The sequence below is a fragment of the Thalassophryne amazonica genome, chromosome 12 (genome assembly GCF_902500255.1).
Source record: "Thalassophryne amazonica chromosome 12, fThaAma1.1, whole genome shotgun sequence".
NCBI lineage: Eukaryota > Metazoa > Chordata > Actinopteri > Batrachoidiformes > Batrachoididae > Thalassophryne > Thalassophryne amazonica.
Window position 1 is genome coordinate 78,047,295 of NC_047114.1, and position 25,610 is coordinate 78,072,904.

Here is a 25,610-nt window from a genome sequence, read left to right on the forward strand (position 1 = left end):
AAAATCTGGATATACCTGATAAAAATGTGGGAAGTCTTTGTCTTTTATTCCGTCTAAAATTGCAATTAATTCTACACCAGCACAATAATGCCAATATTTATTTGTTTTGTTTTTTTCTACAATCTCATTGCAGCCTGAAGTCACACCTGTTGTTACACCCACATGCAGAGATAATACATATGGGGCTATTGTTTTGTATCCTGTCCATCCATCCATCCATTTTCTAATCCTGCTTATTCCACTCAAGGGTCACAGGAGGCTGGACCCAATCCCAGCGGTCACTGGGCGAGAGATGTAGTATACCCTGGACAAGTTGCCGATCTACTGCAGGGCCGACACACACTACTAGCAGTGACTCTGCCTGCCTGATACAGAGAGGCAGGTCATTCCACAATCTGGGACCAACAACAGAAAAAGCTCTATCACCTCTAAGTTTGAGCTTGGTCTGAGGAACTACAAGCAGAGCTTGATCTCGTGACCTAAGAGAACGTGATGGAGAATAAAACACCAGCAGGTCAGACAGATACTGTGGGGCAAGATTATTGAGACATTTATAAACAAACAATAAAAATTTAAAATCAATACGATAACGAACTGGCAGCCAGTGAAGGGAAGAAAGATCGGGTGAAATATGGTACCACTTCCTGGATCCAGCCAAAAGACGGGCTGCAGCGTTCTGGACCAGCTGCAGCCGTGCAAGTGAGGCCTGGCTAATACCAGCGTACAGCGCATTACAATAATCCAGCCGAGTCATGACAAAAGCATGGATTAAAATCTCCAAATGATGCCTTGAAAGTGAAGACTTCATCTTAGCTAGCTGCCTCAAGTGAAAGAAACTTGCCTTCACAACAGCACTGATTTGTTTATCAAGTTTAAAATCATCCATTCTCACACCAAGGTTACAAACAGTAGATTTAATACACTGTGTCACTGGTCCAAGGTTTATTGAACCACAACTACCTGATTTACTTGGCCCAACCAGAAGAGCTTCAGTTTTCTTTTCATTAAAAAGTAGAAAGTTTGGAGACATCCAGTCTTTAATGTTCTCAATGCACTCTTGAAGTTGAATGGCACCGAAAGCATTCTCACGCTTTAGGGGCACATAGATTTGACTGTCATCAGCATAAAGGTGAAATGATACCCCAAATCTACAAAAAACTGATCCCAGCGGACGCAAATACAATGAAAAAAGAAGCGGACCAAGAATGGACCCCTGTGGCACACCACATGACAGGGGAGCTGTGGAAGAAACAAAATCTCCAAGTCTTACACAAAAACTCCAATCTGTTAAGTAGGATCTGAACCATTCTAGAGCATAGCCCTGAATGCCGACCACATTCTTAAGGAGATCCAGGAGGATCTCATGATCCACTGTGTCGAACGCAGCGGTCAGATCCAACAACACCAAAACAACAGTGTGACCAGAATCAGTGGACACCAGCATGACATTAAAAACCCTCATCAAAGCTGACTCGGTACTATGAAAATTCTTAAAACCAGATTAAAAGACCTCAGGGATCTCATGCTCATCTAAAAATGCTTTCAGCTGATTAAAAACAATTTTCTCCAACACTTTTGACAAAAATGGTAGTTTGGAAATAGATCGAAAGTTGGATAGATCACTAGGATCAAGACCAGCTGGTTTGACAGTGTTGCATAAATAAGGCACGTCAAAAAGAATTGGCGCATGATCGAAAAACACAGCATCACAGACTTCTAAATTACACACAGAAATACCATAAGTTAAAATAAGGTCCAGTGTATGTCCGTGTACTTGTGTATCAAGTCCGTGTACTTGATTACTACCCATTGTTTACATGGGTTGTGAGACACCGGACCTCTGCTGGCGCCGCAGTGCATTCTGGGAAGCGCAGGGGGATTATGGGAAACATTAAAGTTCCAAATTTGAAGTCGCATTTCACCTTTTTGCTGGTCACATGATATTTTACCATAGGTGGCCTAGAAAGGGCAAAGTCATAACGGCTGAAGTCAAACAGTTTGGTGCCACTTTGGATAAAACATGAAGGAAGGTTTGTGTGCTGGTCCAAGTAAAAAGTACCAGCAAATGTCAAGACCACACAGAACCAGTATCAGAAAGACTAAATTTGCATGGCACATGCAAAATGTGCAGATCCTGTTCTCTCTGAATGACCCTTCTTGTTTTACATCATGAGTCCGTCTGATCCCATATCACCCAGTCTGTCAAAAGACGAGACCAAAAGATTGAGTTTTATCTTCACACTTTTGTTAACTGTTCATTCGATCTGTCATACCAAATCCATTTCCTGTCACTTTCTTGGTTGATCAGTCTGCTTTGGGTGAATCATTCAGGCCCCAGTGGGACTATTTTTCTCTGAGGCATCAGCCAACGGCCAGATTCTTCAGTGAAACACCCCCATCTTGTGGCTACATGGAGAACAACACAAGGTCATTGCAGGTTGGTTTAACCTTTTACTTTGAGAATTGGAGAAAAAAATCTGTCATTTAGCAGAGTTGGACTTTATAGTGTTTATGATTATTGGAAATTGGCTAATCAATAAGGTCAAATTATTAATAATTAATCTGTCTTTTACTGTCAAAGTTTTCAGGAACAAACTATTTCTAGTGCACATTATTACACACCTTTGGCTTGTTCATAGACCTTTGATTTAAAGGGGATCATATTTACAGTTTACAGATCTTTTCTGGAATCCTGCCTGCTTTGCCAGCATGTCATGTGATCGCTGAAGTTTGCTGAGCGTGATCTAACACTAATCTCACACGTCATGTTGCTGCTCACAAAACAGTAGAATCACCCCTATGGTTCACATGGTTCTGTTGTACATCGATTGTTACTGTGGACCTAGAAAGAGGTTATGTGGGTGTGATGTTTTTTTTGGTGGGAACTGTATTGTTGTGCAGTGTTTATTTTCAGACAGAATGCAGAACTCACTTTTTCCATATTCAAAACAAATCTATTATTTTTTTTAAGTGTGTGTATCTGTCTGTCTGTGTCTTCCATGCCTATGCAATCTCTTGACAAAAACGTTGCGTTTCAACATAAAACTTGGTACACAAGGCCATGTCAGGAAAACTTCAAACAACTTAGATGTTGGAAGTCTTTAGCTTTAAAATGTGGCCACCAGTGAGGGAAACCATTTGTATGCAATATCTTGACAAAGACTTTGTGTATCAAGGTGAAACTTGATACACAAGGTCACTTCAGTAAACCTCAGACATATGTTTGCAGTTGGGTGTGTTTCAGTTCTAATTTTAGCTAACAGGGGACAGTCTATGAAACTGAGAATATGCAAGAACTACAAGGTGTTTAGGGGTATTGCTATTGTCGATAATACCTGACTAAGTCATCTTGTTGTTGGTGTTAGGCCAATGGGATGTCCACAGTTTCCCTGGCTGTGGTAGATAGAAGTAACTTTTGAGATGTGAGGATGTACAGGGTGTTTGCCATCGAGAACCCATGGTTTCTTGGTGTTGTAGATGTGGGGAAGTGTGGTACCAGTGTGTGCTCCCAGACTTGATTTGACTTCTTGGTGCTTCTCTCTTTCTTACTCACTTTCTCTTAACCCATCTTGTGGCAGCAGATGGACCCTCCATTAAGCCTGGTACTGCTGGAGGTTTCTTTAAGGGAGGTATTGCTTTGTCATTGTCCCTGTGTGCTCACTGAATGCTGGATCTCTCCATAACTGATATAAGACAAATGCCTTCAGATGCTGTCTTTTGGGATTCATTGCTCTATGAATCAAATTGAATGGAATTGAAATTATGTTTGACTAACTCTGGCAGTCATGTGACTTCATGTGGAAATGACATTCTAAGGAGGTGTCTTTCGTGAGTGGGAGTAGACATGCCTCCAGTCAGGCACGGGTGCTACGCATACCTTTTGATCGTGACCATCAAAAACTACAAGCATTCAAAATTGTTTTTGTTTTAAATTGTATCTTAGTTGATGATAAAGTCTTTATCAGCAGCCAAAACAAAATTTACCTTGCTTGAGTGATTGCGGGCATCATGGTCGGTACCAACAGGGGTGCCGCCAGGGATTTTGGGCCCCGTGAAAAGGAATCTTACTGGGCCACCCAAATATTATTTTGTCAGTATTATAATTGTATTAGGAGCCTCCTGGGCCCCTAGAATCCTTCTACTTATTCTCCCCTTTTTGGCACCCCTGGGTACCAACGATGATGAAGGGTCTCTCAGCCAGTACTCAAGATGAGAAATCAGTGACTCGGTGTTGCCAGTTTAGCGACTTTGGCATGAGATTTGGTGACTTTTTACCCTTCCTATGGACTAAAAATCCTACCTTATGACTTGTGACAAATTTGGCGATTTGTATTTCACGTAAAATGGGCAATTTCTTTGTAGTTAGTTGAATATAATAATTTAAAAACATAAATAAACAACTACATAAACAAAGTGATAAACAAATTTACCACTATGGTCCCCACCTGTCTTCCCACCCCTAAACTAAAAAATAAATACACACACTCACTCACACTCATCTTCAACCGCTTACTCCAATTGAGGGTCGCGGGGGGCTGGAGCCTATCCCAGCAGTCATAGAGCGTGAGGCGGGGTACACCCAGGACAGGATGCCAGTCTGTCACAGGGCCAGAAACAGACAAACAAACACAGTCACAACCACTCGCACACCTACGGACAATTTAAAGATTCCAATCCACCTAACCCACATGTTTTTGGATGTGGGAGGAAACCGGAGCACCTGGAAGAAACCCACGCAAACACGGGGAGAACATGCAAACTCCACACAGAAAGGCCACAGGCAGGAATTGAACCCATGACCTTCTCGCTGTGAAGCAACAGTGCTAACCACTAAGCCACAGTGCTGCCCCAAAGTAAATACATAAATCATAAAAATACAAAATAAACAAGAACAGGATGTGTTTCAGCTATGCACAAATGAGATGTGATTGCATCAGTGTGCAATCTCTTTGTAAGGTTTTTATTTTATTTTATTATTATTATTTAAAATTATTATTTTTTGAATAAATGGGTTGCTGCCTTGTCACAGTTTGTAATCCAAAACCTTGTTTTTGAAGGTGGGGAGAGGAGGCGTGGCAAAGAGCAGCTCATTGCCGTTTAAAGCAACAGGCACAGAAATATATATATATATTTTTAATGCACTGCATAGTATTTTTGGCTGCAAGTTGATAACCATTACTGTCTATCTGGATGAGCTGTATTATCTATGTGACCTTTTGAGGTATCCCAGCAGGAGAATGTTTGCATATCTGATCAAAGCTTCAGGAATTTAAGGTTTTGCAGTGGGGATGCTGAAGAATGGACGAGGTCTGGTGATTATTGTGTTTGTTTTTGAACCTGGTCTGGTGATGCTGCGCTAAAGCGCAGGCGTGGATTGGGGAGGCAGGCTGTCTTTGCGCAGACTTGTACAGTACATGGCCACTGATGCTGCTGCTGCTGCTGCTGCTGGATAGATGTAAATAAGAATGGCGAGGACAGCGGCTCCAACATGGCGCTTTATCTCAGCTTGACGTCGCTCCGTTTTATGGCGCCGGCGGGAAATCGCAAAACGCCTCATATTTCTCCCTTTTGAATCCGAATCTGCCTTGACAGCCTGATGGTTTTCATTTGACACGGGATCCGACTCGGACGGCCGGCTTCTTCTAATAAACACTCGGGAAAAAACGGGTCATTATGACCATAGTATCCTCCAGTAAAAGAAAACCATCGGATTGCTTTTACGCGGCGGCGGTTTGTTTGCATTTTTTGCTTTGGATTTCGTGCGGCGCGTCCGGAGAGGAGGAGGATCATCCGTTCAGCGTTGAGGTAAGACAAATGGCCTTCGCTGTGTTTTTTTTGTTTTGTTTTTTTTTGCATAAATGACTGAGCTCTCTCCTCCACATCATCTGTCTCAGCGTGAAAAATCGCACGCGCTGACTCCCCCGCACCATCCATCCATCCGCGCGCATCATCATCATCATCATCATCATCAGACGGAGGCAGATCAGGACAACTCGCCCACCAAACGGCAAAAACAGCCCCGCACCCCTGATTCGTAAAAGGTGCATTGAAACAGAAGAATGCTTATGTGATGCCCGGCCATGATCCAGTGATCCAAATGTGCAGTCCATGAAGAGTTGCCCACTGCGCTCTGTTTTTGGCACACCCAAGTTAAGATGATGCAGGAGGAGATTCAACACTTATAAAAATCCAAATTGCATGATAGCAATATTGTTTAATTGATGCATTTTGCTTCTCAGCAGGCGCCCCCTCCCTCTCATCCCTCTGAAGAAATTAAATGCTGAAGATGACAGTCTCTCTTTCTTTCTCTCTCTCTCACACACACATCATTTTTCAATTTTATGGCTCACTGAAATCAGTCTCATTTTTGCCTCTGAACAAATGACACTAATAAAGGCGCCCACAGGAGAGAACCAAACAAGGGAAAACAAAGCGTTTAGCTCAGCAGAAAGAGAGCTGAACTGCAGGAGGAGGGCCGAGGTGAGAGAGAGAGAGAGAGAGAGCTATAGATCTGCTGGAGCTGCAAGACACCACAGTCTGTGATGGGGAGACAGCTGGATGAGTGTGGACAGCCAGGGCTGTGTGGGCACCTCGTGACTCCGTGGCAGCATGAGTGACCTCAGGGCACAGGCAGTATGAAAGTCCTGACTAAAGACATGGCTCAGAATACACCTTTATACCCAAACCTTTGCTTTATAGCTGGAAAATATATGACAACAGTATATTATAGTCAATATGTTATTATAGCTCCTAAGATGAAGCTCACAGCCACAAAGCCAACATAATGCGGTCTTACGCCATTCCTTGTAGCATAGCTCAGTGGGTCGGGTGTTCAGCTATATAAGATCTGTCTGCCTTTGGATGATTTATTTGCATCGCCCTTGTCCTCCCAGCTGTAAGTGCATACTGGCTTTAACTAGTAACCTGCAAGGAACTGGTGTCCAGTCTAGCGCGGAGTCATCAGCATACATTAGTAGTAGCATCACGCTATGGAATCTAAGGATCGGGACCAGCATCAATGGACCTGTTCAGCTTTATTTACTTCTTCATACATCCGTCCAGCATGTATTTACTTATTCTCTTTGGAAAGGGGTTGAAGCATTCTCTCAATAACAAATTATTATTATGATGATGATGATGATGATGATGATGATGCCAGCTTTAAGGCCTGTGTCTATTTGTTTATGAAAAATGGTTGACAATAGTGGGGGAAAGGTCTTATTACCTTACAAACCTGCATGTACTTGAAGAAAATTTCATAGATTCATCTCTCAACTATGTTCTACATCAAAATTAGTTTATTTCTCTTTCCATATTCTAAATCTTCCATCAATCTTGTGCCAAATCAATGCGCGGATCCATACTGAATCTGCTGTTGTGACCCTGAGCAAACTGGAGAAGCCAAAAGAAATTAGTGTATTGAATTAAAAAGGCCTCTGAGTTCCTGGCCTTTGAGGTCAAGAGATGTTTTTTAAGAGTTTGTGGAGTAATGAGGTCACTGAGCAAATGTGTTTGGTGGTGCCAATGCCTTTGCAGAGGAATGAAGGTCCCAGACTTTACAGTCCTGGTGATTATTGTCCTACAGTGCGGTTGTGAGACTTGGGTACTTGGATGGCCTAAGATGATGACTATCTAGTCATCACCTTAAGCCACTGCTCAGCACGATGATGTTTTTGGTACTCAGTTTGTTATGAGGATCGTTGGGTACCACGGGACTGACTTTGTGTCAGATGAATGGTTACTTCAGAAGACTCAGATGGGGAGTGTCAGTTCCATTGTGAAGAAATGTCATTGTGGCCATGTGTTTCTCTAAGTGTACTCTAGCACGCAGGCGCCTCAGTGCTGAGGACCCCAGGAACATGAAAAGGTCAAGGGGATGCCAATATTTCACCCGATTGCAGGAGATAGATGGTTACTTTTAAGAGGTGGGGATGGATTGGTTGTCTTCCTGGGTAGTTACCATCCAGAACCTAGCATGGTTTTGTGGTGTGGTGAATGCAGAGATGCATGGCAACAACACATGCTCCAAGACCTGACCTGACCTGATGAAATTTGGTTTAAAAAATTACAATATTCCAACAAAATCATATTCACATCACTCAAAAAAAATATCACCTGCAATGTTCTTCAGGACAGATAGAGTCAAGTCAGGTCCAGCACTGGCACTCCACCTTGTTGCACAGCACACCATGAAACCGCCCGGGTTCTTCGACAACCACCCAGGCAGACAACTGGTCCATCCCCATCTCTCAAAACTAACCATTGAATTGCCACAGCCAGGTGTGAGATGTGGCTTTTGCTTGGACCTCTCCAGCCACTGGGGTCTTCGTAGATGGCACAGAGAGAATTAAACTAAAGTAAAACAGTGAGCTTCCATCAGCTGTCAGTTCAACATCAAACATAAACTGTTATATTAATCAACAAAGAAAAGAACATGGAAGGAATAGCAAAATATCATAAATCCGGTACAGGACCTGAGGCCAATTGGTGCTCTTGGGTCATAGACTTGAGTCTACGACATGCCCTGGACAAGACTCCAGTCCAACCCAGGTGACCTCCTCAGCCAAGGTACCCATTTACTGCTGAGTGGACTGGGACAATTCAGATGAAGTGTCTTCTCCAAGGACACAGATAGACCATGTGACCAGGAACTGAACCCTCCAGTGCAATATGACTGTCAACTCCTACACCATTAAACCACCTGCTGTGCCCTCACGTCTCTACAGATGAAAAATAATAGTCAAAGGAGACAATATTCACTTGGTTAAATGTAATCATAAAAATATGCCGTCAACCTTAAGCAACCTGTTGCTTCTTCATTCTTGCCCATGTCAAAACATCTCTTCACCAAGTTTATTGAAAGTAAGTCAATAAGTGTTTGAGGAATCATGGTGGCCACCAAACAAACAAACAAACAAAGGCTGTAGATTTTGTGTCAGCTGTGAAAGCAGTCGCTGGTGATTAGTACCAACCCCACGTTTTGCTGGCAGGCATGTTTTCCAGTCATTATTCTCCCGACCAATCACCTGTTGTTGTGAGGCGGGTGCGCTGAGATTAGCCAATCATGGGTCACTACATGGCTTATCACAAATTCATATATTTTAATGGTAGTATTATTGTGAGTTTAGAGACATCGCTGAGTAGTATGCAGTGCAAATTGTTAAAGTGTACATGCACGCACGCACACACACACACACACACACACACACACACACACACACACGTTTATATAGAAATGTGTCTGCTGTGGTGTACAAACATCTTGAAAGAATGGCTAAAATGTTTTTTATGAACGACACATCTGTGTGTCTGTGTTGGTACGAATTTTAGCATGATATATCAAGAACGCCTAATCTCATTTTGATCATTCTTACTACAGAAATTGGGCCTGTAGTTTGGAATAAGTGAGTTGATTTTGGCTTGGATTGGTCAATTATCAGGGTTGTAGGGTTAAGCTCAAATCTGTGTGCACCGTTTAAATGTATGGGAAAATAGCTACATTGATGGACATGAGTTCAGATATTTTATGATTAGATTAGACTATATTAGATTAGATTAGATTAGATTAGATAGAACTTTATTGATCTCTTGGGAAGACTCCTCACGGAAATTTTGGTTCCAGCAGCATTGTATAGCAGCACACAGGGTAAGAACCACACAGAGCATCAAAAGGGAAAGTAAAAAAACAAACAAACAATTTGCAAATATAATAGGAAACACCAGACATATTGATTGTTATGATTAGTGAACTTGGCTGTTTAATCCCCATGAAACATTCTCAGCTTTCAATGTGTGGCATCATTGTGCTCTCTAAGCACCTTTGATGTCGTGCATAGTAGTTTATAAGGTGCAGCAGGTGAGGGATGAGCAGAATATGCAAAGAAGGACCAACAGCCTGCAGCTTTTCACTCCAGCCAATCAGCTCAGCAGGTGATGTCACTGATGGCATTCTGTCCTTATCTCATAGTGGTAGTCATTAGTGACATCAAATCAATCAAATCAATTTATTTATATAGCGCCAAATCACAACAAACAGTTGCCCCAAGGCGCTTATATTGTAAGGCAAGGCCATACAATAATTACTGAAAATCCCCAACGGTCAAAACGACACCCTGTGAGCAAGCACTTGGCAACAGTGGGAAGGAAAACTCCCTTTTAACAGGAAGAAACCTCCAGCAGAACCAGGCTCAGGAGGGGCAGTCTTCTGCTGGGACTGGTTGGGGCTGAGGGAGAGAACCAGGAAAAAGACATGCTGTGGAGGGGAGCAGAGATCAATCACTAATGACTAAATGCAGAGTGGTGCATACAGAGCAAAAAGAGAAAGAAACACTCAGTGCATCATGGGAACCCCCCAGCAGTCTAAGTCTATAGCAGCATAACTAAGGGATGGTTCAGGGTCACCTGATCCAGCCCTAACTATAAGCTTTAGCAAAAAGGAAAGTTTTAAGCCTAATCTTAAAAGTAGAGAGGGTGTCTGTCTCCCTGATCTGAATTGGGAGCTGGTTCCACAGGAGAGGAGCCTGAAAGCTGAAGGCTCTGCCTCCCATTCTACTCTTACAAACCCTAGGAACTACAAGTAAGCCTGCAGTCTGAGAGCGAAGCGCTCTATTGGGGTGATATGGTACTATGAGGTCCCTAAGATAAGATGGGACCTGATTATTCAAAACCTTATAAGTAAGAAGAAGAATTTTAAATTATACTCTAGAATTAACAGGAAGCCAATGAAGAGAGGCCAATATGGGTGAGATATGCTCTCTCCTTCTCGTCCCCGTTAGTACTCTAGCTGCAGCATTTTGAATTAACTGAAGATTTTTCAGGCAACTTTTAGGACAACCTGATAATAATGAATTACAACAGTCCAGCCTAGAGGAAATAAATGCATGAATTAGTTTTTCAGCATCACTCTGAGACAAGACCTTTCTAATTTTAGAGATATTGCGTAAATGCAAAAAAAGCAGTCCTACATATTTGTTTAATATGCGCATTGAAGGACATATCCTGATCAAAAATGACTCCAAGATTTCTCACAGTATTACTAGAGGTCAGGGTAATGCCATCCAGAGTAAGGATCTGGTTAGACACCATGTTTCTAAGATTTCTGGGGCCAAGTACAATAACTTCAGTTTTATCTGAGTTTAAAAGCAGGAAATTAGAGGTCATCCATGTCTTTATGTCTGTAAGACAATCCTGCAGTTTAGCTAATTGGTGTGTGTCCTCTGGCTTCATGGATAGATAAAGCTGGGTATCATCTGCATAACAATGAAAATTTAAGCAATGCCGTCTAATAATACTGCCTAAGGGAAACATGTATAAAGTGAATAAAATTGGTCCTAGCACAGAACCTTGTGGAACTCCATAATTAACCTAGCACTGAGGTCTAACAGGACAAGCACAGAGATGAGTCCACTGTCTGAGGCCATAAGAAGATCATTTGTAACCTTCACTAATGCTGTTTCTGTACTATGATGAATTCTAAAATCACCTGCTGATGTTCAGCAAAAACCCTGATGACATTTTCTCCTTCATACCACATGGAGACCCACAGTTTTATGGCGTGCTAAATGTTTTTCTGCTGCTGTGATGCTCGTGGCGCTGTAGGTACTTCATGATCTTGAACAGAAAAGAACAATGCACAGGATCCAGTGCAGCACAGTGCAAGTGTCACTGCTTGTTTCTGTTGTTGCAGAACTGGCGTGATCTATCTTGAGACTACTTTTTACAGGCCTTGGACAGGATTGCATTTTTACTCTGCCTTATCTGGATTTCAGACATTGAAGATTCAAGATATAATTTCAAGACCAGTAAAGACCATAACAGCGTCAATATCACTAGTGCATTTTCTGGACTATACTAGCACGAGAGTATGAATCACATTTAAAAAAAATTATATATATTTCACAAGACAAAAAAACCAAAACAAAATTTTTTTTTTTGTGACAGTCTGGAAAAATTATTCAGTCACACACAGTGCAAAGTTGGGATGAAGTGCACACTTAGTGTGCATGACGCAGGAATCGTGTGCAAACGTGTAATGTTGTTCCTAGTCGGCCAACGCCTCGTACACCTGTTGCTACAACTATTTGTGCACACAAGCACCTGAAAGACTAAGTGTGCGCTGTGCGAACCAATTGCACCCTCTCGCAGCAGGTGTTGGCCAAATTCCAGGTGACACACACGAACATCTAACACTGCTCGCATGGCACTTAGAAAATGTGTGGCCAGGCGCACTCTTGTCTAAGTCCATCACGAGTGTGGCTTTGGTGTGTGCGCTGACATGACAGGAGGTGTGTCCTCCCACTGAAGCGGCTGTGGACATCTGTGGATCTGGACATTTCAGCTGGACACCACTGTACTGTGTTTGGATGGACGTGAACAAACAACTGCCCACTGTGACGTGCATGTGTCTGTTTGCTGTTATCAAGTGGACATAAATAAAAGCATATATCACTGTGCCATGCTGCAACGAGCAAGCGCGCACATGGTGCGCACATGGACAGGCTGCTCCCAGGTTGAAACAGACCGTCAGATCAGAACACACAGCACAAGTGATCTCACTGTCACATCACCCACATGAGCTCTGTTCCACATGATGCGGTGTCCTGCGGCGCGTCGTCCACAAGACACGCGCACGGCCAGTTGGAGATGCACCAGCAGATGCGGACATGAAAGAGATGAGCGACCTGTTTGTCTGTGATCATGGGTCATCACCAGAGGAACAGATGGATCATATTGTTATTGCTCACTTCATAAATGCTGTGTTTTTATATGGTGTGTGATTTTATTTTATTTTTTGTAATACTTGCATGTCCTTCCTGATATGAGGCATATTCCCACAGCTTTCAAAGGACAGCTCCCTAGCTCAGTGGTAAAGTCTGACTGGCAATCAGAGCTTTTGGACGGTGCGGGTTTTGCTTCCAGTGGGATCATATGTTTGTTTGTTTTTTCACGTAAGGGGCACGATGTGGTCTCACAGGCACCAGCTGGTTTCATTTTTTTTTTTTTTTTATATTCCACATAAGCGGCGCGATGTGCCGCAGCCGGGACTGTGTGTTCCTGCCCAGAAGACACCGGCGTGTGCACGAACCCTTGCACCAGGTTCGTGCACATCTGCCTGTCGGTGCAATGTTTCATGGTGCGCTAATTTCGAACTGTTTCGCACTGTTTCGCTGTTTTCGTCCAAATGCTCACAGCGAGAAGGTCATGAGTTCGATTCCCACCTGTGGCCTTTCTGTGTGGAGTTTGCGTGTTCTCCCCCTTGTTTGCATGGCTTCTCTCCGGGTGCTTCCTCCCACATCCAAAGACACGCAGGTTAGGTGGATTGGAAACTTTTAAAATTGTCCGTAGTGTGTGTGCAAGTGTGAATGTGTTTGTTTGTCTATATGTGGCCCTGTGACAGACTGGCGTCTTGTCCCAGGGTTGTACCCTGCCTCGTGCTCTATGACTGCTGGGATTAATTGGACTAAGCGGTTGAAGATGAGAGTGTTTCCAATGCACTGAAAACCTACTGCATCATGGTTTTTGTGTATGTTATACCCCTAATTTTTGACATTTAAGTCACTTCAGAAAATAAGTCACAGGACCTCTCAAATGAGTAAAAACAGCAACAAACACGACTTACTGTCTGGAAAATATGGTATTTAACCTGACGTTAGGCTACTGAATATTAGGCCTATTTGGATTTAGTATCTTTGAAAACATACAAAATTTGAGATAAAAGATAAAAGAGATCAAGCTCTTGTCTTTAGTCTGAGCATTAATTACGATATTACTTCTGTTATTCATTTGTACTTGCTGAAAGAATCTGCGATCGTTATTTTATCTTGTTCTGTTTTCTGGATTTAGCTGTATATGTGCTTAGTACATTTATATAATGCTTGTTGTTGGTAGAGCAGATCAGTGGTGAACCACACTGATCTGGTCCTGGACTTGGCTCGGTCTCACAGTACATTGGTCTTGGTTTATGTGATCTTGACAACAACACTGCTTGTTTCCAAGTTCTAACCAGTGCAGGTACTAATGCACGTCCACTAATATGTGCACCCATGGGTGCACTGGTGTTAACATGAGGTGTGTTCAGGTGGAGTGTTGGTTCATAGCTATCACGAGGAGCAGAAAGTGGCTGAGCCGCAGACCAACAAAACACCTGATCCGAAGTTGCGCACAGACTTTTCTTGCTATTTATATGGTACTTTAAACTTTATATGCACTTTATACATTGTATACAGTACCTGCCTCCACCTTATGAAGGCGGGTATACAACATGCATTCTGCCTGAACATACAATGGGCCTCATGCAGGAACGTTTTTGTGTCTTATCCTAAATTTCTCTTGTGTTTTTCATACGATGGATTCCTGTGAGTGTGTCACATCAGATTCAAAGCTCCCAACTTCAGATAACTTCATAAATGACCTGCCACCTATGCATAAATCAGCACAATTTCAAAAGAAAAGTGAATTACCGTAAATAACAGACCAACAAGTTCAAATAGATGTTGGGATATTATGATTGATGATTTTTTTTTTTTTTTTAAGTTGAACACTACATTCCACTAGTCTAACAGTGGAAAAAGTGCCATTATGTGACCTTCTAAAGCCAGTGAATGGGGGAAAAAAATTGAGTGTCTTTAATGGTAAGTCATTTCACCTGAGAGGGTCAGACTATGTTGTTGAAATAAGGAAGTAATTTGGTTTAACATGTAAATTGATTTAAAAAGTCTCACCACAGCAAAGTGATGAGGACTGCCACGCTACCACAGCAGGTAGGCCCCCTTTCACAGAGATAAACAAAAGAATCCACCTTCATAAGTGGTTTTGCAGTGTGCAATGCTCAGGGGAGGTGATGGTCCAGTGGTTAATGTGTTCGGCTTGAGACCAGAGGATCCTCAATTCTAATCCCAGCCTGAACGGAAAATCACTAAGGGCCCTTGGGCAAGGTCCTTAATCCCCTAGTTGCTCCTGGTCTGGAGTGGGCGCCTTGCATGGCAACAGTCTGACAACGGGGTGTAAAGCGCTTTGAGCATCTGATGCAGATGGAAAAGCGGTATATAAATGCAGTCCATTTACCATTCACATTAATGTGTGGCCCTGGGGGTGGGAGGTTTGCTCAGGTCACCTAGAATGCCCGTTATCAATCAGTTAATCAGTCAACATTCATTTAAAACCCCAATTCCAATGAAGTTGGGACGTTGTGTAAAATGTAAATAAAAATCCTCTTCAACCTATATTCAATAGAATATACCACAAAGACAAGATATTTAATGTTCAAACCGATAAACTTTGTTGTTTTTGTGCAAATATTTGCTCATTTTAAAATGGATGCCTGCAACACATTTCAAAAAAGTTGGAACCGGGCAACAAAAGCCTGGGAAAGTTGATGAATGCTCAAAGAACACCTAACTGGAAACAGGTGAGTGTCATGATTGGGTATAAATGGAGCATCCCCAAAAATCTCAGCTGTTCACAAGCAAAGATGGGGTGAGGATCACCACTTTGTGAACAACTGCGTGGAAAAAATAGTCCAACAGTTTAAGAACAATGTTTCTCAACGTTCAATTGCAAGGAATTTAGGGATTCCATCATCTACAGTCCATAATATAATCAGAAGATTCAGAGAATCTGGAGAACTTTCTACATGTAAGCGACAAGGCCGAAAACCAACACTGAATGCCCATGACCTTAGATCCCTCAGGTGGCACTGCATTAAAAAACCGACATCATTGTGTAAAGGATCTTACCGCGTGGGGCTCAGGAACACTTCATAAAACCATTGTCAGTAAACACAGTTCATCGCTACATCTACAAGTGCAAGTTAAAAGTGTGTGCTGTGGTCTGATGAGTCCAAATTTCAGATTCTTTTTGGAAATCATGGACATTGTGTCCTCCGGACAAAAGGGAAAAAGATCATCCAGATTGTTACCAGTGCAAAGTTCAGAAGCCAGCATCGTGATGGTATGGAGGTGTGTTAGTGCCATGGCATGACAACTTACACATCTGTGATGGCACCATCAATGCTGAAAGGTACATCCAGGTTTTGGAGCAACATGCTGCCATCAAAGCAACGTCTTTTTGAGGGATGTCCCTGCTTATTTCAGCAAGACAATGCCAAGCCACATTCTGCACGTGTTACAACAGCGTGGCTTCGTAGTTAAAGAGTGCAGGTACTAGACTGGCCTGCCTGCAGTCCAGACCTGTCGCCCATTGAAAATGTGTGGTGCATTATGAAGCACAAAATACGACAACGGAGACCCTGGACTGTTGAACAACTGAAGTTGTACATCAAGCAAGAATGGGAAAGAATTCCACCTACAAAGCTTCAACAATTAGTGTCCTCAGTTCCCAAACGCTTATTGAGTGTTGTTAGAGGAAAGGTGATGTAACACAGTGGTAAACATACCACTGTCCCAGCTTTTTTGAAATGTTTTGCAGGCATCCATTTCAAAATGAGCAAATATTTGCACAAAACAATAAAGTTTACCAGTTTGAACATTAAATATCTTGTCTTTGTGGTGTATTCAATTGAATATAGGTTGAAGAGGATTTACAAATCATTGTATTCTGTTTTACCTCTTACACAATGTCCCAACTTAATTGGAATTGGGGTTGTATATAGCCCATTAGTCATCTTTCTCCTCACATAGGACAGATCTGACAACAATCCGTGCACCTTCTCACACCTTTTGGAGGTGTGGGCTTGTCTTAACTTTCCTGGACCGGTGTCACTTGTATTTCCCCCTTGTGGGATTAACAAAGTAATACCTTAATGATAAATTAATGGTATCAGACTATGAGAATTACTTTAGAATCATTGCTGTAGCAATCTTTTGGTGGTGTGGAAGATGGTCTCTTGGTCGATTCCAGGATGTGATGGTGGATGTGGAGGTGACTGAACAGGCCCAGTATTGATGTGTACTGTTTCTGACAGATGCTCCACATGGTTGCTGTAGGAAGCTTTCTGCTGGAGGATCTTGCTCAGGATCTTGCTATGTCTCCTTCCTGTTTCTCCTCTTCTCCAACCATATTTTTTCAAAGACATCCTTTTCCCATCTGGATCATTGCTCGCCAGCTGGCTCGGTCCCTCCTGTGTTCTTTCCAAATCTTCTCGTCAATGGAGCAGTTCTTCAGGTTGTGCTTTAGGACATCCTTGTAGTATTTCTTCTGCCCTCTTCCAAATCGTTTTCCTTCACTCAGTTGGGAGTAGAAGATTTGTTTGGGAAGTTGGTCGAAAAGCACAAACCAGCTGAAAAAGGGTGGAAAAAAACAATTGGGGATCCCCAAAGCATTCCACCTGCTGTCAGGAGGGACACACAGTCAGACAGGCATGAACGATCACGCTGCGACAATTTTGTACAAGCTCAGGTGTGCGCATGAACACAGTGTGAATACTGTAATTGATATTGTCAAGTTAAACATGGCAGCAAATGAAACATCAAATTAATTATGATGTGTAATTTCTGTGGGATTGTGAATCAAACTGCTTCCAAGTAATAAAATAGGCAAACAATCACTCAAAACAGATCTGGATAAGATTCAGACTGTTTGCACATGAGTCCTATGACAGGTCTGAACCACTTGTGAATTATGATCTTACATAAGAGAAAACCCAAAATTTGAGAAAACTGGTGAATGCCAGACGTTCTCTTAAATCTGTTAAATGACTCATTTACAAACACTTCTCTTAGTGCGAGAAGTTCTTGTATGACGTCCGATGAAACTAAATTGAAACAGGAATTTAACATAATAAAGATTAACCTTAGTGCTTCACTGTTTCACCTCAGGGAGCTTTGGCAGCTGCTCTCTGGTCATGTGTTTCATGTGTTTCATGTTGACTCGCCAGAAAATCTCTCATTTGAGCGTGCTGTTGAAACTTTGCCTCAGTTCCACCGTGCTACAGAGAACACTGACACCCACGAGTGTTTTAGAGACCAAATACAACCCCTTGGTTCCCTCTGCCTCACTTTGCGCTCAGATTATGTGCCGTGTAAATAATAAAGTGGAGTTGAACACGATGCAAATGCTCTCTGACTGTAACATTTCACCTGATTGTTCAGCACCGCTACAGCAATCTGGATGTCCTCTGTCCACTTCAGTATCTTTGTCACCTCCTGCTCCATCTTTCCTCTTTCTGCAGAAATCATGTTTGAACAAACAAAAATGCACCAGTAGTCATGCGAACCCATATCTGTTTTTCTTTCTGTGCCCCACAGGGATGGCTACAAAGGTATGGTTACCTTCCCCGCACAGAACCGGCAATGTCTGTCCTGCACTCAGCCCAAACTATGCACTTGGCCATTGCTGCTATGCAGCGTGTCTACGGGCTCAATGTCACAGGGACACTGGATGAGAAAACCAAGGAGTGAGTATGCACGCAACAAGAATGACACACAATGATGTCCTGTCAGTTCACGCTGAAATCACACGGATAATTTGGTAAGATTGTAATTCACGTCGGCAGTAATGACACCCGGTTACGCCAATCGGAGGTCACTAAAATTAACATTGAATCGGTGTGTAACTTTGCAAAAACAATGTCGGACTCTGTAGTTTGCTCTGGGCCCCTCCCCAATCGGACCAGGAGTGACATGTTTAGCCGCATGTTCTCCTTGAATTGCTGGCTGTCTGAGTGGTGTCCAAAAAATGAGGCGGGCTTCATAGATAATTGGCAAAGCTTCTGGGGAAAACCTGGTCTTGTTAGGAGAGACGGCATCCATCCCACTTTGGATGGAGCAGCTCTCATTTCTAGAAATCTGGCCAATTTTCTTAAATCCTCCAAACCGTGACTATCCAGGGTTGGGACCAGGAAGCAGAGTTGTAGTCTTACACACCTCTCTGCAGCTTCTCTCCCCCTGCCATCCCCTCATTACCCCATCCCCGTAGAGACGGTGCCTGCTCCCAGACCACCAATAACCAGCAAAAATCTTTAAGCATAAAAATTCAAAAAGAAAAATAATATAGCACCTTCAACTGCACCACAGACTAAAACAGTTAAATGTGGTCTATTAAACATTAGGTCTCGCTCTTCTAAGTCCCTGTTAGTAAATGATATAATAATTGATCAACATATTGATTTATTCTGCCTTACAGAAACCTGGTTACAGCAGGATGAATATGTTAGTTTAAATGAGTCAACACCCCCGAGTCACACTAACTGTCAGAATGCTCGTAGCACGGGCCGAGGCGGAGGATTAGCAGCAATCTTCCATTCCAGCTTATTTATTAATCAAAAACCCAGACAGAGCTTTAATTCATTTGAAAGCTTGACTCTTAGTCTTGTCCATCCAAATTGGAAGTCCCAAAAACCAGTTTTATTTGTTATTATCTATCGTCCACCTGGTCGTTACTGTGAGTTTCTCTGTGAATTTTCAGACCTTTTGTCTGACTTAGTGCTTAACTCAGATAAGATAATTATAGTGGGCGATTTTAACATCCACACAGATGCTGAGAATGACAGCCTCAACACTGCATTTAATTATTAGACTCAATTGGCTTTGCTCAAAATGTAAATGAGTCCACCCACCACTTTAATCATATCTTAGATCTTGTTCTGACTTATGGTATGGAAATTGAAGACTTAACAGTATTCCCTGAAAACTCCCTTCTGTCTGATCATTTCTTAATAACATTTACATTTACTCTGATGGACTACCAGCAGTGGGGAATAAGTTTCATTACACTAGAAGTCTTTCAGAAAGCGCTGTAACTAGGTTTAAGGATATGATTCCTTCTTTATGTTCTCTAATGTCATATACCAACACAGTGCAGAGTAGCTACCTAAACTCTGTAGTAAGATAGAGTATCTCGTCAATAGTTTTACATCCTCATTGAAGACAACTTTGGATGCTGTAGCTCCTCTGAAAAAGAGAGCTTTAAATCAGAAGTGCCTGACTCCGTGGTATAACTCACAAACTCGCATTAAAGCAGATAACCCGTAAGTTGGAGAGGAAATGGCATCTCACTAATTTAGAAGATCTTCACTTAGCCTGGAAAAAGAGTCTGTTGCTCTATAAAAAAGCCCTCCGTAAAGCTAGGACATCTTACTACTCATCACTAATTGAAGAAAATAAGAACCCCAGGTTTCTTTTCAGCACTGTAGCCAGGCTGACAAAGAGTCAGAGCTCTATTGAGCCGAGTATTCCTTAACTTTAACTAGTAATGACTTCATGACTTTCTTTGCTAATAAAATTTTAACTATTAGAGAAAAAATTACTCATAACCATCCCAAAGACGTATATCTTTGGCTGCTTTCAGTGATGCCAGTATTTGGTTAGACTCTTTTTCCATTGTTCTGTCTGAGTTATTTTCATTAGTTACTTCATCCAAACCATCAACATGTCTATTAGACCCCATTCCTACCAGGCTGCTCAAGGAAGCCCTACCATTATTTAATGCTTGATCTTAAATATGATCAATCTATCTTTATTAGTTGGCTATGTACCACAGGCTTTTAAGGTGGCAGTAATTAAACCATTACTTAAAAAGCCATCACTTGACCCAGCTATCTTAGCTAATTATAGGCCAATCTCCAACCTTCCTTTTCTCTCAAAAATTCTTGAAAGGGTAGTTGTAAAACAGCTAACTGATCATCTGCAGAGGAATGGTCTATTTGAAGAGTTCCACAAGGTTCTGTGCTAGGACCAATTTTGTTCACTTTATACATGTTTCCCTTAGGCAATATTATTAGACGGCATTACTTAAATTTTCATTGTTACACAGATGATACCCAGCTTTATCTATCCATGAAGCCAGAGGACACACCAATTAGCTAAACTGCAGGATTGTCTTACAGACATAAAGACATGGATGACCTCTAATTTCCTGCTTTTAAACTCAGATAAAACTGAAGTTATTGTACTTGGCCCCACAAATCTTAGAAACATGGTGTCTAACCAGATCCTTACTCTGGATGGCATTACCCTGACCTCTAGTAATACTGTGAGAAATCCTGGAGTCATTTTTGGTCAGGATATGTCATTCAATCTCACCCATATTGGCCTCTCTTTATTGGCTTCCTGTTAATTCTAGAATAGAATTTAAAATTCTTCTTCTTACTTATAGGGTTTTGAATAATCAGGTCCCATCTTATCTTAGGGACCTCATAGTACCATATCACCCCAATAGAGCACTTCGCTCTCAGACTGCAGGCTTACTTGTAGTTCCTAGGGTTTGTAAGTGTAGAATGGGAGGTAGAGCCTTCAGCTTTCAGGCTCCTCTCCTGTGGAACCAGCTCCCAATTCGGATCAGGGAGACAGACACCCTCTCTACTTTTAAGATTAGGCTTAAAACTTTCCTTTTTGCTAAAGCTTATAGTTATGGCTGGATCGGGTGACCCTGAACCATCCCTTAGTTATGCTGCTATAGACTTAGACTGCTGGGGGTTCCCATGATGCACTGAGTGTTTCTTTCTCTTTTTGCTCTGTATGCACCACTCTGCATTTAATCATTAGTGATTGATCTCTGCTCCCCTCCACAGCATGTCTTTTTCCTGGTTCTCTCCCTCAGCCCCAACCAGTCCCAGCAGAAGACTGCCCCTCCCTGAGCCTGGTTCTGCTGGAGGTTTCTTCCTGTTAAAAGGGAGGTTTTTCCTTCCCACTGTTGCCAAGTGCTTGCTCACAGGGGGTCGTTTTGACCGTTGGGGTTTTTACGTAATTATTGTATGGCCTTGCCTTGCAATATAAAGCGCCTTGGGGCAACTGTTTGTTGTGATTTGGCGCTATATAAATAAAATTGATTGATTGATTGATAAGAGAAAAAACTGAGAACTAACCACTGCCAAATGCCCTACAACTCACAATCATAATACCCTCCCAAAATGATCAGGATTGTTTATTTGCTATGGTGACATGAACTGTATATTTGAACTAAAACTGTTTTCATCTGCCAGATCTGGATCTGTATCCACATCCGTCTCAAACGGCGCATACTGACAGACATCTGATCGGTTTCATTAATACTGGTTAATTATTCTGGGAAGTTAAACAAAATACTGCATAAAATATAGATTTTAATGGAAACAGCTCCTCCTTGGACTAAATGTCACCCCTCCACAAAATCAGTCTGCAGCTTTTTAAGTTGTTGTCTTCATAGACATAAAACATAACATTATGTGTTGGCAGATATTACAGAGGGGGACTCACGAGAACAATACTACAGAAAATTACTGTGATAAAAATCAAAACAAACATGCATGCATCAGTTCTAGAACAGGCTGTGGCGTCACAAAATGTCTTGCAAACACAGCGAAAACAAACATATATATACTCGTACCTGCAGCATGTGCAACAATTTGTTTTTGATAACGTATGCTGGAAATTCACACATCACATAAATTGTATGAATGGACTGTTATTAATTTGTTTGTTTGATTGCTTTTATTCAGGTCCATACATTATGTAATGAGAATCGGACCATTCCAAAAAGTGCCTTATTTCATAATGTTGATACAAGTGAAAAATGATTTCTACACATCTGGAGCTGCATCAAATGATACTGCAGTCCTCAGTGGCCCGTCTCTCACTTCTTCACTGAGTTTAATGAAAATTAGTCCACACAGGTTTGAGTAACTGTGGTGAGAAACAAACAATACAAACCAGAAAATAAAACTAAAACATAACTCCCTTCATCACCTTGTGAATGGTTGGGCGCTTTTTTAAATAATGCAGTGATGACACATTAAGGTGTGAATGATTTGCAGAAGAACAGAATATTGCTGTGATGATGCTCTGTAGTGTTCTATTGTTTCTCATTCTCTTCTCTTCTCTTCTCTTCTCTTCTCTTCTCTTCTCTTCTCTTCTCTGTGACTTGTTTTTTCCATCTTATTAATGTTTTGTCTTTTTCTGAATTATTTTTCTTTCTCTTTCTTATCTCTTTTCTTTTCTTTTTGTTGTTTCTTCTGTTTTCACCATGCCTTTTTCTTTGTTCTTTTCTTTTTGATGTTTTCTTTTGATTTTGCATTGATCTTTTCTTTTTTTCGGTTTTCACCTGGTCTTTTTCTGCGTTCTTTTGTTTGGGCATGGATTTTTTTTCTTTTATGTTCCTTTCTTTTGGTTGTTTTGGTTTCACCTCTTTTTCTTTTTGTTGCTTTATTTTGTTTTTGCATTGATTTTTCTTTTTGTTTTCTTCTGTTTCATTGTTGTTCTTTTTGTTGTTTGCTTTTGTTTACCCATTGATTTTTCTTTTGTTTTCCTTTTATATTCTTTTGTTTTCAAATTGATTTTATTTTTTCTTTTCTTTTTGTTGTTCTGTTTTTCATCTTGTGTTGTCCTTTTCAATTTTCTTGTCTTTGCTTTCTCACTTTTTGTTCTCTGCTTTTTCTTCTCCTTTACTTTTTCTCCTCTTGGATTTTTTCTTTTTTGTCTTCTATTTTTCCTTGTGCTCTCCTCTCTTCTGCTCTCATCATTTAAGTTGGATGCAAAGGCCGCGCTGTGGCGTTCCAGACAACGGCTCAAGGTCACGGAAGAGGAGGTATGCGCTGACAGGACAAAAGTGGCAGCGCACACACATCACTTACAGGTGAGAAACTGGAGGCAGTTGCCATAGTGACAATTTATTTTAGCAGCGCTTATTATTGGCTTCGGATGTGAAAGTGCTAATTTTCTGTACTCTGTGTCACATCCCTTCCTCTTTAACCATCTGGGATCACACGTGCTGTGTTGTCATAGAGACTGTACAATAACGTCATGTGTGGGGGTGTGCACACATAAAAATCCACAAAAACAAGTAAATGGCAGTCATCATCAAAAATGCCTTCCAAATCAGGAATGCATAATTTAACACACACATTTGCGCAGCAAGGAAGCTTATTTTCCATCCTCGGTGGCAACATTAATCAGAGTATTTTTAGGTCATTTTGTAAAACAAACGTTTTTGCCGAGCAGCATAAAGATGTAATTTTAGCTCCTCATTCACATAAAACAGTTTGAAAATCCTGACTGTAAATTGGACATAATCTTGGAAGAAATAGTCAAATTCCTGCTTTATTAAGCTGCAGTTTTTAATAGGTTTTGAGGAGAACTGATAAACGGGTCTCTGGCACAACTGCAAATTGGCAGGTTACAGCAGTAAAAGCTGATAACGCTGTCAATTTATTCAAATCCTTCCTTCCTCTGTGAATTTGGAATTGATGAGCCACCTCACCTAATGGAATGTCAATCAGTGATGAGCAAGCACCGCCGCCGCAGCCGCCGTCACTGCTGCTGCTGCTGACTTCTTTTTTCATGAAAGCGTCTCTGCCTGCCAGGAACTGATAACGCCTGCCATGTTAAAAGTTCACTCAAAACCTCTGGGCTCAAAATAGTTGTGTCAAGTACTTCTTCTTTTTTTTTTGGCCTCTCTTAATTTTGAAAAGGGAAATGTTCACTCAGATTTGATAATGAGAGTAAGAGTTGCTGCAGTGTATTTATTTATTTATTTATTTAGATTCCCTGTAATTTCTGATTGTATGTGACGATAAGCAGGTTCTTGCTTTCAGTTTTTGCCACTAACACGACCTTCTCGGTTGTTTTCCCCCATTTTCCTCCTTCAGCATAAAAAATGTCACACCAAAGGTGGGCGCTCGGGAGACTCACGATGCCATTCGCCGGGCATTTGATGTTTGGCAGGGCGTGACCCCCCTACGCTTTGAGGCCGTTCCCTACAGCGCCTTGGAGACTGGCAGGCGGGATGTGGACATCACCATCATCTTTGCTTCGGGTTTCCATGGTGACAGCTCCCCCTTTGATGGGGAGGGAGGATTCCTCGCCCACGCCTTTCCCCGGCCCGGGCATAGGAGGCGACACCCACTTTGACTCAGATGAGCCGTGGACCCTGGGGAACCCAAACCATGATGGTATGTGACACACTGACTGAATGGAGAGATAACAGGAGGGGAAAATAAGATATGAAAGGGGCTATAAAGAGACGTCTGGATTGTTGACCAGAAAGAAAATATGTAAGTGATGCTGTAGGAAGAAGGGTGTGTTGACAAAAAGAAAAAGTACATTCATCAGAAGAGGGGGCAGTAATGATTCATACAGATGGCTGGGCAGCAGGACGGCGTGACAGAGACGGCGTGGCATGATGCACGCGTTCCTGCAAGCAAAACACACAGAAATATCTTTGATCAGGCTGTGCATGTGTCACCTCATCTGTCAGGATTTTGAAGCTTTTTTCCTTTCCTCCGTAATAAGATGGCAGGATAGAAAATGTTGCTATTTTAAAGCACTGCTTGCTGGCACACGATTATGTTTATAACGTTTTTAGTGGGTCAGGTACACGCATCCTGTTGTATTATGATACGGCCTATTTTATATTGTGTTGTGTGTCGTTATGGTGTTGTATTTTATATTGTGTCATGCAGTGGTGGGCACAGCTAACCACAAAGTTAGCTTCGATAACTGCTAATCAGCTAACTAAAAAGTTATCTTTTATAATGCTAAATTGATAAACTGCCTAAAAATTTATCGGAAGCGACAGCTAACTGATTACTTTCAATTTTGTCTCCCGTACACTCTCAGCTACAACCCCAATTCCAATGAAGTTGGGATGTTGTGTAAAATGTAAATAAAAACAGAATACAATGATTTGCAAATCCTCTTCAACCTGTATTGAATTGAATACACCACAAAGACAAGATTTAA

The 25,610-nt window shown here is 41.7% G+C and overlaps 1 protein-coding gene across 1 annotated transcript; it reads left to right on the forward strand.

Annotated features, from left to right (window-relative positions):
- The first annotated feature begins 5,410 nt into the window (after window positions 1-5,410).
- On the forward strand, window positions 5,411-24,857 carry LOC117521773 (matrix metalloproteinase-16). Its single transcript, XM_034183114.1, is given in 5 exon segments — window positions 5,411-5,805; window positions 18,204-18,352; window positions 23,398-23,505; window positions 24,518-24,739; window positions 24,741-24,857. Coding segments are annotated over 5 exon segments (699 nt in total). The 5' UTR covers window positions 5,411-5,673; the 3' UTR covers window positions 24,829-24,857.
- Window positions 24,858-25,610: the final 753 nt, after the last annotated feature.